At 39.2% G+C, this 12,522-nt stretch overlaps 1 protein-coding gene across 1 annotated transcript; it reads right to left on the bottom strand.

The window, feature by feature from the left end:
• Positions 1-1,155: 1,155 nt before the first annotated feature.
• Positions 1,156-12,009, bottom strand: SC5D (sterol-C5-desaturase). The gene is made up of 5 exons (XM_007196695.2): positions 11,890-12,009; positions 5,962-6,179; positions 4,686-4,818; positions 3,076-3,176; positions 1,156-2,714 (listed from the first exon to the last, which is right to left on the bottom strand). The coding sequence occupies exons 2-5, from the start codon at positions 6,169-6,171 to the stop codon at positions 2,259-2,261; spliced, it is 900 nt and encodes a 299-aa protein (XP_007196757.2). The 5' UTR covers positions 6,172-6,179; positions 11,890-12,009; the 3' UTR covers positions 1,156-2,258.
• Positions 12,010-12,522: the final 513 nt, after the last annotated feature.

Below are 12,522 nucleotides of genomic sequence, written 5' to 3'. Positions count from 1 at the left end.
GTCAGACTACTTAACATAATACTGCTTAATAAGATTAGAACTTAAAAAAGGAGGGAGGACAGAGACTAGTTTGATTACTACTAAGACCTCTGAGGAAGCTTCCCTCACCCCAATTATATCCTTTCTTTTCTATTAGCTACACAGTATTAAGAATCTAAGGAAACTGTAACACTCATAATTGAAGTTATGGAATTAAGAGCACTAAGACATCCAGTGCATGGATAACTTGAAATACTTTTGAGCTCATTCATCCCTTCAATACCTTTACTGGGACCCTCAAAAAGAGGGAAATAAATTATACAGTAATGGCAAAATGGCTAGCTGGTCAAGCAACTGGTTACCCTGTCCTCCCAGGGACATAGTTGGACACATTTCCCAGAATCTATTCCAGTTAGATAGGCCATACAATAAGTTTTGTCCAAAGGAACATGGGCGAGGGATATGTACAACTATCCTGGCCTGACCCATACAAATTTTCCACATGCACCTTCCCCTCTTCCCCTACAGGCTCCTTCAACAGAGAAGATGCTGTAAACTGGGAGAACGGCAGAGCTCTCAGGTGGAAGGAGCCTGGGTCTCAGATGACTGTGGAAAACTGTCCACTGACTTGAAACATCCACACTGGACTTTACATGAGAGAGAAATAACCTCGGAAAAGTTACACAACTGGGTCCCATTGTCCTTATGTCAAGGACTTTCAACAATGCCTGATCAAGAGTAAAAGCTCAATAAATATTAGCTTTCATTTTTATGGGAAACAAAGTTTACTTCTTCTTAATTTCCTTCTTTCTCTTGGGCAGAGTGGAGCACAGGGACCACGGGGGATTAGTGAAAAGCACTTAGCTGCACTGAACCAGTTTACAAAATACTAACTGGTATACTGGTATGTTTAAGTAAAGCAACACTGTAACAGGAACTCAAACAGAAACAACATTTTCTTCTGGATTCCAAGCATTAACTTTTATGACTGGTCTCTTGCTAAAACACTCAAATCTAATAAAAGATGTGAAATATAAAAAGACAGTGATACTCCCTTCTCTCTTTCTCCCCTTGATATCAAACATTTGGAGATATTCTAAAAGTTTTGACAACCCACATCATTTCTGTGGTTTCAGATTGACATAAAATTTGTAAAGAATACTTTGTGCTGTTACATTATTTAACTGATACACTTTAATAATAGTCATAATCAACTTTTATTGATTTTACATAAACAGCTTAGAGAATGCTTTTGGAAACCATGTTTTCCCAACATATTTATGTTACAACACATGACATTTCTTTATGAAAGTATTTGTTAAATCTTTTTGCAGAGGGAGTGGGGAAAAATGAAGAAAGAGGAGGGGAAATAAGATTTCAAAACTAATCTTCAGTGATAGGCCTAAATATTTGGCAATTATTTCCTTTTATAGAAAATCACAGGATTGTAACTTTGAAACATACCAAAAGTGCAGTGCATCAATTTAATTAAAAAACCAGTGGTGTCTAATATATTATTTGGGCATCAAATTTCCCTTTCTAAATATAATCAGGGTCATATAATTTTACACTTATTAAATAATGGTTGAAAACAATAACCATCAAAATCTTTAAATAATCCCAGATCTGTATTAAATCATGGTAGTATGAATATTTTCTAAAATTCCAATTTATTTGTTCATCAGTAAAACACAACAGTTGACAATGTCTCCAGAGAATAAGTTTTCTATGTGTAGGAAGACAATAATCTTATAACACCTGCTATTAATCAGGTCACTGAGCTACTAATACATTATATCACGATTTTTTTTCACACTGCTTTTTCCACTTCCACAAAGTACAAGTAGATGTTACCATACCAATTCTGAGTACTTAATCATTCCTGAAACAAGGAACCATCTTCATATTAGTACTTCTTTGTTATGGTGTTTAGTCTTGATATCATTAAGCACAATGAATTTTACTTAATGAATATGGATGAATTAAGGCAAAAGGACATAACCTAGTCCCCTCAATAATTTATCCTCTACCTTTTAAAAAACTGTTGTTGAGGCTATACAAATTACAGATCTACTGGCTGGAAAGACACAACTTCTCCCTTAGACCAACATTCAGTATTTTGAGCACGAGGTTAAAGTCATGGTGCTCAAGGCATGTTCCCTTGTTCTACCATTATGGTCGTTCCTCACCTGTACCCATAATACTGATTTTCACTTGCTATGCGTCCTGGCTGTAGATTATTTTCCTTGGTTAAAAATATTTAATAATTGGGCAATAATCTACTCAGCCTTTGTAAAGTCTCCATTGAATAATTTTTCATTGTTACAACCACTTACTGTATGGCTGTTGTGCTTTTCTTCTGTCATCTTCTTCACATAATTAAGTGGTCCGTTCCCTTCAAAGGAGGAGGGATTTTTGAATGAGCCTCCAATTCTATCCCACAATGTGAAATACTGTCCATAGTTATAGTCAAAGAGCATGTGGTGGTCTGTATGATGAGCCGAGCCATTAATAAATGGCCTGAAGATATGGGGAACACGAAAATCACCATCATGAATAGAAATTGTCCAGATATTGACCAGGACGTACAAACCTAAATAAACTACCTTGTGTAATGGGAAGATAAATGGGTATATGTGGTAAGGTAGACCCTGAAGGAAACCATCCAGAGGATGAAAAGCATGACTTGCAAATGGAGTTGGAATCTTCCAGATATGATGAGGTTTGTGTAAGTGCTACAGAAGAAAAGAAGACCACATTAATGCCACAGGCTTTACCCAGTGCAACAACTGACTTAGCTTTTCATGCTCATGGTGTGAGAAATGACCTAACTAAAAAAATCCCTTTGAATTTAGCCAATTACTTTATAAAATTCCCTCCCCTTCTTTACCCCAAGACAGTAAGATTTTAACACAGCCCCTCCAGACCCATAAAGAAGGATACAAACAAAATGTACCTTGTACCTGTCATGACTAAGGCTACTTAGGTATTTAATAAGTTAGAAGAAATTCTTGAAAACAGAGACAGGATTTATAATTATACATTGCTGAAATGTGTATTTCCTCTCTTCCCCTACAAATGACTCTACCTTATTACCTTATATACAAGTCTATGATGAAGGCCTCTGTGAATCCAGTAGATCAGCATGTCAGTGAAAAAGAGAAAGGACAGTACACTAGCAATTAACCGAAACCAGCCTACAAGAGACAACAGGATATGGCAGAATCAAGATTCAGCTCCAAGGATCAGAGTTTACTTTTGACATGTCCATCTAAGAAGACAAAATTTGATCCTACACCTAAACCCTGTTAACTATCTGCTTTAGTTAATTCAGTACATCACAACCTCCATCTCCCTTGACTCTCTGGGATCTGCTCATTTCCCTCTCATAAAAACTTGAAGCGTCCCACCTACAATATTTCTTCATTAAACTATGAGGATATTTATGAAACAGAAAGAGTAAACCCCTACGGCATCTTTATCATTTAAATGCTGGAGAATAATGCTATTTATTTTTTCTTCATATTAATCTTCATAAAACATATCTTTACATATTACCTCCCCTGCTTAGAATTTTATTTTCCCTTGAAATACTGTAAGCCTAGCATTTACTCCATAACCCAACCCCTTCTGATCTTTCCAACCTCATATGCTCGTGTACTAACCAGGCTGGTTCACTCAATATCCTCCCAACATCTTCAAAGTCTTACCTCTATACTTTTACTCAAACTATCTAGAATGCCCTCTCTCCTTTTATTTTTATTCATATTTTGATCCACTTTCCAAGGCTGAGCCAATTCAGCACCCTGGTGTGTAATTTTTGTTTCCTCCTTTAAATAGCTAACCTCTTACTTAGAGAGCAGGGGTGCTGACACCAGCAAGCTTGGATTCCAGTCCCAGATCCACCACTTATTTGTTAAGTGAGCTTGGCAAGTTACTGAAATTCTCTGTACACTTAATTTACTCACCTATAAAAGGAGCATCGTAATAGTGCCTACCTCATAGAATTAATAGAATAAAACAGATTGGTAACACGTGAAAAGCTTAGAACTGAAGCTGGTACATATCAACAATAAATGTTAACTATGATTCTTACTTTCTAATACTAGATACTAGAAATGTATCTTGATGAAATAATTCCAGAATTTCACAAAATTTTAGTTTAGTCACTGTAGTACTGTTTATAATAGAAAACCAAGAACAATCTAAAGGTCTAAAAATTATGGATCATTTAAATAAACTATGGATATCTATACAATGCAATAGTATAAATATATACTGTATAATGTCAATATTTATTGACATGAAAATATGGGCATAAACACTGCTAAGAGAAAAAAATCAGAGTTCAAACCAGTATGCATAGTAAGGGTTTCAATTTTGTAATGTAAATAACGAAGTATTACAGGCATAGAAAAGTGAAAGAATATACATCAAAAGAGTTACAGTTTCCAGGTAGCAGAATGATGGATTTTTTTTAAAAAAATCGGTGTTTTCTGATTTTTTATAAATATCATGTACTACTTGAGCTTTTTTGTCAGATGTTTGAATTCAATAAAGATAATAGGAAACAAATTCAAGGCTCTAGCTCTGATCATGCCAATCTTCCCCTGGGCACAATTTCATCTACAACGAAGACTTTAAAGAAGCAGATTTGGTTCTTTAGAGAAACCCATCTGTTCCCGACTTTTACACTATATACTCACCGTATGGAAACTCCTCTATGCTGTCATATAGTTTGCTGTAACCTCTCACCTCTAGCAGGAACACTGAGACCGTGGGGATGCTTATCCACGGCACTGACTGGACAGAATGCATAATCTCTCGATAGACTTGGTTCTGAAAATGAAGTTTCCAATACTTAGAAACTATAAAATCTATGGTAAACAAAACTAGCATAAAATTGTTCTGGATTGGATTTTTAAAATCTCTTTTATATGAAGGAGCTTACCTCCAAATTGCTTCTACTTAAGTGTTACTATGTGGGCGTGGGTGTGTAAGAAAAACATTTCTTTTGTAGGAAGCAAATGCAACAAATATTTTGAATTCTGAAACTTTTTTTCCTTCCCACAAAATCTCTATTCCAAAGTTCTATTTAGAGAATAATCATTTCTTTCATAATTAACTTTCATACCCAACCCTCTCTATTTTTTTTCAGTCCTTGTAGTGACTGACAAATACAAATAACTGAAATAGAAAAGTGATTGTACACAAGTCTGAATCTACTGAGTTTGGATTATCTGGTCAAAAAATATATACATAGTAAAAGCAAATTTCAGTTTGTGAAAGTCAAATATCAAAACAATTACACAAATGTATACATTTATTTATTCATCACTATCAGCAAAGAAATTCTTGTCTATGTATCTAGCAAGACCAGGCTTACAGTTAAAAAAAAAAAAAAAAAAAAAAAAAGTAGGGGCTTCCCTGGTGGTGCAGTGGTTAAGAATCCGCCTGCCAATGCAGGGGACACGGGTTCGAGCCCTGGTCCAGGAAGATCCCACACGCCGCAGAGCAACTAAGCCCGTGCGCCACAACTACTGAGCCTGAGCTCTAGAGACCACAAGCCACCAACTACTGAGCCCGTGTGCCACAACTACGGAAGCCCACGTGCCTAGAGCCCATGCTCTGCAACAAGAGAAGCCACCACAATGCGAAGCCAGCGCACCACAACTAATAGTAGCCCCCGCTCGCCGCAACTAGAGAAAGCCCGCGCGCAGCAACGAAGACCCAATGCAGCCAAAAATAAATAAATTTTAAAAAAAACCTCAAAAAAAAACTTAAAAAAAAAAGTACAGCTTACTTATCCGTTTAAATTAAAGAAAAGAGAGAGGGGATTAGCCTTTCCAAAAATATCTAACCCATTTGGGGCTGTTTTCAGAAACTCTAAAAAGATTAAAACCAGTTTAATCTGAAAATCTCACAAATACACATTGTTATTTTTACTGTAATAATTAAAAAATAGGTAAGAAAATCACTTACCTTTAAAAATTGTGGGTGTTTCATTAATGAATGATCATAGACAAAATAATAACTCAGCGTTGCGAATAAGAAATAAAGGATATAAGCACCGAGATTTGTTATAATCAGGAGACTGACAGCTTGTCGGAAGATGCTGTCCTCTGGCCATGTGGCTGGATATATGTATGGTGTAAAAAAATAATAATCTGCAGCATTGAGTACAAGATCCATCTTAGCCCCTAAAGGATAAACATGTACAACAATTATTTACCCATGTTGACATTTCTCAAAGCAAAAAATTTTCAGAAAAACTATATATGAAGTTCCTGCCTTCATAAGTATATGTAGTACAAGTCTGCTGCTACCAGAATTCACTAAATGCCATCTCTAGAGCCAGAAGGATCTTCAATGTCATCTCTAGTTTAGTCTCTTGATATAATACATAGCGACACTGAAGTTCAGTTAGAGAAACTGAGGCCCAGGAAGTTTCTTCTCCAAGGTCAAGCTGAAAGGTGGCATAAGTCCAGATCTAATCGCACCTTAGTGTTCTCTTCCACCATGTCCTATTGCCATAGGACGTGGCAAGAGTAAACATGGCAAATAGGAAAGATGTGGAACACAGGGCACTAGGTATTCAGGCAAATGGTTTACTCCTTCAGCTGCAAGTTTCAGCAGCATCTTTCTCCTAAAAGGACTCATATTTCAGAGATTTTTGCTTCAACGCTGAGACTTAAGATGAATTCCCTAAAAGGTATCTATTCTGTGACTGTAACCAAAGAAGTCAGGGACTATCTATTCTCGTGACTAACCCTAACTCTCATTGACAGAACAAAGGGAGATGTATTCTTGGCAGTGACAGCTAGAATACATTTATTCCTCACCTCCCCCTCCTCCCCACCCCAGTCAGGGGCTGGCAAACTGTGGCCCACGGGCCGAACCCAGGGCCTGTTTCTGCAAAGAAGCTGTGTTGGAACACAGCTATGTCCAGATGTGTCTATGTTGTCTATGGCTGCTTCCCTGTACTACAAAGTCAAGGCTGAGTCACAGCAATAGACAGCATGGCTCACAAAGCCTAAAACGTTTATTATCTAGCCCTTTAAAAGGAAAGTTTGCCAACTCCTGTTCCAGATGCTTAAACTTTGAAAAACTTTAGTCGATTCTATATTCATGATCCTGAATCTAGTTCAACAACTTCATGGTCAGCTTCTGTGAGCTGACCACTGACTCTATCATTTATGATCTACTTCCTCCTTCTTCACTGCACTGTTTGTAGTGGGAAATGTGTCCTGTATTCCAAACACCTCTCATCTATAATTAAAACTTTTGAACAACAACAATAACAAAAAACCAGTTTGAAAATTGCCACTGGGTTTTTAGTCTCTTAAAGTCAAATTCGAGAAGCTCTCTATTTATTAGGGTGTTTAGCCCCTTGTTTGTGATATGAGTTGCAAGCATTTTTTTCTCACATTGACATGGAAAGAAATTTTTAATCAACTAATGCAGATATTGACATACATCCTTCATCATATATTGCTAATTCACTCAAACAACAATTAAGTATCAAGCACCGCACTAGGTGATGAGCATACAAAGATTAAAAAGATATAGTCTAAATCCACTTTCAAGGTAAGGCAACTACAGAAATCAATAGTTACATCAATATGACAAGTGCTGTAATAAAGGTATATATATGCAAATTGTGTAAAATCAGAAAAGACAACACAACTACCTCAGCTTACAACAGAAGGCTGTATAGTGAAGAATTTTGATTTGGGCTTTGAAGGACATTACCAGAAAAAAAATAAGGTTAGGAATACCTATTTCAAGCAGAAATAACAACTGCAAAGGCATGGAAAGTCATGGTCCATTCATGGTTCAAGGGATGTGGCCCATTAGGAATATATCGTACTGATGGGAAGCAGGGAGTCTAGGTTGCTCCTGAGGTAGACTAACCTAGAGAAGATGACCACCTGACCTCAGGCAATAGCTGTGAGAATAGACACATTCATCAGAGACTTAGCAAGTAAGATAACCCATGGCACTTGATAACTGATCAGATACTGGAGTGTGAAAGAAGAAAAAATCTAGTGGGAATTTGGTACTAGCAGATGCAAACTATTATATATAGAATGGATGAACAACAAGCTCCTACTGTATAGCACAGGGAACTATATTCAATATCCTGTAATAAACCATAATGGAAAAGAATATGAAAAAGAATATACATATGTATAACTAAATCACTTTGCTGTACACCAGAAACTAACAAAACATTGTAAATCAACTATACTTCAATTAAAAAAAAAAGAAATCTATGTTGATTGTGAGATTTTACCTTGCCTGAATGGATGGTGATGCTATGATAATCAAAATAGGGAATACTGTGGAGCTAGCAGACTTGGGTGCAACAGGGACTTGGAGGGTGCAAGGAATGATGGGTTCAGTTTGGGTCTTTTTTTAAAAAATTTAATGAATTAATTAATTTATTTTGGCTGAGTTGGGTCTTCGTTGTTGCACGCAGGCTTTCTTTAGTTGTGGCGAGCGGGGGCTACTCTTCATTGCGGTGCACGGGCTTCTCATGGCGGTGGCTTCTCCTGTTGTGGAGCAGGGGCTCTAGGTGCGTGGGCTTCAACAGTTGTGGCACGTGGGCTCAGTAGTTGTGGCGCACAGGCTTAGTTGCTCCGCGGCCTGTGGGATCTTCCCTGACCAGGGCTCGAACCCGTGTCCCGTGCATTGGCAGGTGGATTCTTAACCACTGTGACACCAGGGAAGTCCCTAGTTTGGGTCTTAAGTCTAATTGCTGTGGCTCATCTGGGCTCCTAGGCGAAAGCAGTAGACTACATGCAAATATGAATCTGAAGTTCAAAAGGGAGCCTAGTAGTATTGCAACAGTTGAAGCCATAAAGGATGGAGCAGCAGGTCAAGTACATAAAGTAATACCAGAAACATAAACAATGAAGAAGAACCCAACAATTCAAAAGAATATTGTTATACCACTAAAGGTTGGTAAGAGTTGGTGAACTAGTCTTGCATGTTACCTATAGTGCCAACAGCCATAATTCCATATAGTATTTGGGACAGCACCGTGTAGCCAAAAATAACTCAAACATTAACCATGAATCTTCTTTATTCAACCTTTAATATCCGATATAAGTGAAAACTTTAATAAGATCTCAGTCCTTAATAATAAAAAAACTCTTTAATTTTGCTTTTAACTGAAGACCATGCGAGTTGTGTTGATTTGCATATGCCCTGTACATAACTGTTCTGACAGTAAACCAGCACCTAGAAGGGAGGAGGGAATGAACCTCCGTCCATCTGGAGGCAGTTGAGATACTGTGAGATGAAACCTGTTTTTAAGTGTTTTCAGATTTTGGTTTCAATTAATTCTATTTGTGGGATGTAGTAATTAGGTATTCACAAATATATTGCTGTAATTTCTGCCATCTAACATAAAAAAAGTTTGAAATCACTAACAATTATGACCTCAAAACTGCAATTCAATTTTGAAGTTTATATTCAAACCCACATCTGTGAAATGGAGAAAGCATATCTACTTTATAGAATTGTTCTAAGATTTAGAGACGAAGTACATAGTGGTGTGGTACTATCTGACACGGGGAAGCTCATCAACAAATAGGAGCTATTATTACTACCGTTACAGGAACCAAAGCTGGGCCAAAATCACTTTAACCTATAGTAGAAAAAGATGTCATTTGATGTTTTAAAGAAATAAGTTCATTTCTAATATCAGTATTTACTGTATATGAGGCACTGTAAATATTAACTCATTTAACCCTCTCAAGATATACCCTAAAAGTCAGGTACTAGTATTATTCTTGTCTTATAAGAAAGCTGGACACAGAAAATTCACAGAGTCATCAAGTAAACAAATGCTGGAGAAGGGATTCAGTCACTCCCTGGCTGGTTGCAAAATCCACAGACTTGAACCAAGTTCTACTGTTTCTTCATTAGTATCTCTTCAGCTCCTTAAATTTTTAAATTCTCAATGACTCTACAAGCTCATATACTTTTGCACAGAATTTTTTTTTTAATTTTTCATTTTTTGGCTGCGTTGGATCTTCGTTGCTGCGCGTGGGCTTTCTCTGGTTGTGGCGAGCGGGGGCTACTCTTTGTTGCAGTGCTCGGGCTATGCATTGTGGTGGCTTCTCTTGTTGTGGTTGTGGAGCACGGGCTCTAGGTGCACGGGCTTCAGTAGTTGCAGCATGTGAGCTCAGCAATTGCGGCACACAGGCCCTAGAGCGTGCAGGCTTCAGTAGTTGAGGCACATGGGCTCAGCAGTTGTGGCTCGTGGGCTCTAGAGCGCAGGCTCAGTAGTTGTGGCACATGGGCTTAGTTGCTCCACGGCATGTGGGATCTTCTGGGACCAGGGCTCGAACCTGTGTCCCCTGCATTGGCAGGCAGATTCTCAACCACTGCGCCACCAGGGAAGCCCATTTTGCATATAATTTTAAGGGGTTTATATCCACTAAAGTCAGGGGCTCTACAAACCCTAAGTTAAGTACCCCTAACAAATAGAAACTTACATTATTTTACTTTGGCTGAAACAAAGAAACCTTTTCTTAAAACATAGTTATCAACAAAATACAATTAGGCTTAAAATGACTTGAGTCATTCTGCTTTACTTTAAAAGTATAGATAATATACTGTTAGTATAATAGCTAACATTTATTGACAACCAGGTATTACTTAAAAAGCACTTTTTATGTATCACCTCGCTTGATTCTCACAACTCTATGAGGTAGATACTTCTATAACCCCCATTTTAAAGATAGGGAAAATGAAGGCAGGAATATTTAAATAAGTTGTTAACTAATGTAACAGTAACAAATAACAAGTAACAGCTGGGATATATATTCCAGAGCCTGTTCTCCTAGCTACTACATTGTAATATCTAGGTGTAGGCATGCAGATGCGGAATTCTGATTATCCCATGTTAATTATATTACATAATGAATGGGAAAGCACTCTGTAAATGAGCAAGGGTCATGTATTTATTTTTAGGTGCCTATCATTAGAAACTTAAAAAGAAAAAAATCAATGGTGATATAAAGACAGGTAACCTACAAGTAGTTATAAAGTTATATCACCTACAGGTGATATAAAGACAGGTGGTTTGGCTACCACAAACTTTCCAGTTTGGAAACTATCTCCTATACCACCTCCAAATTTGCTCTGCTGTTACACAGGGATGCTAGCAGACATGATTCTTCCTATTAGGATGCTAAACTAATAGATTATTTCCCTTTCCTTCTTGTCTTCTCAAACCGTGGCCTGTCCCTCCATCCTAATTACACTGCTGTAACTGGGGCTTGCTTCAACCTAATTCCTTTGCTGCTTGAAAGAAAAAAAAAAAATCCCCCCAAGAACAGAGGGAAATCCGTCGCAAAATGCTTTATTAGTGTTCAGCGGACAAACTTGCCTTGGATAAGAGATTCCCAGTAGCCAACATCAAACATTTCATTTTTTTCAGGCCCATGCACATGTCTGTTTCTTTCACCTCTCCCTGTGCCCTGACATACCCCGCCTCTGTCCGGGCAGAGGCCCCTAAATCTGGAGGTCTCTGGCGGCAACCAGCCTCCCGCCAGCCCCGGCCAGCGCGCGTGCCCTGCGCCCCGCACGCTCCCCATCACAGCCGCCGCCTAGCCAACTGTTTTCAGGACACCCGGCTACCTGGTCGTCTCTGCTAACGGTCAGCGCAGGAGTCCTCAGGTCAAGTTTCGCAGACAGAACCCCCAGAGTCTGCCTAGTGCCTTTCATCTAGGAGACAGTCAACGAACGCCTGCGGGAAGCTGAAGAAGGGGGCAGACGCACTCTCAACTTCCCCACCTGCGTCTTGCCTTAGTCTCTCCACCCCCTTTTCCTCCTCTTCTCTCGCTTCCAGCTCAGGTGTATTCCCTCCTTTCCCCGCCCCCCTGTCATCCCTACCTAGAGAGGGTCCGCCGCCGGCTGCCGACTCGATTCCTGCGGGGCCCCGGCTGCTCCAGCTACTGGACCGCGTCTGTCAGCAAGCAGGCAAGGTCTGGAAGGGCGTAGCCTGACCCCACGCTCGGGGCGAACGGCGCCGCCAACCAATCAGAGGCCGGCGGCATAAGCCGATATGACGGCAGATCGCGTGACTTGGCCGCGAGGGGCTCTCGGTGGTCACGTGGGCGCCGCGCGCTCCAACACGCCCCCTTCATTCCCAGGGACTGAAGGGAGGAGAGGACCTGATTTAGGTACTAAGGTGGTGCAAGGTGGAGTTTCAGGTTGTATTTGTTTCTTTGCTTTTTCACTGGCGCTGGTGTGTGTAGCTCAAAGTCTTGTACGGAGCAGGTTTACGTTATTTATGCAAACAATCCTTGCTCTGCCTTGAGGGAACTAGATGATACTTCTTTTGAAATGCATGTTGGAAGCATTTTCTACTTAAGAGAAGGAGGCGCAAATACTTGTTAGACAACTTGGTAATACGTATTTCTCAACCCCAGCCTGCTCTTTTCTGTAACACTGAATGGCTAGAATTTGGCTGAACCAGTTTAGGTAGGTGTTGAAATGCCAGAAACCTTTTCGTAGTACAGATAA

Source organism: Balaenoptera acutorostrata, chromosome 9 (assembly GCF_949987535.1).
Source record: "Balaenoptera acutorostrata chromosome 9, mBalAcu1.1, whole genome shotgun sequence".
Classification (NCBI taxonomy): domain Eukaryota; kingdom Metazoa; phylum Chordata; class Mammalia; order Artiodactyla; family Balaenopteridae; genus Balaenoptera; species Balaenoptera acutorostrata.
This window is presented reverse-complemented; position numbering and strand designations above follow the sequence as displayed.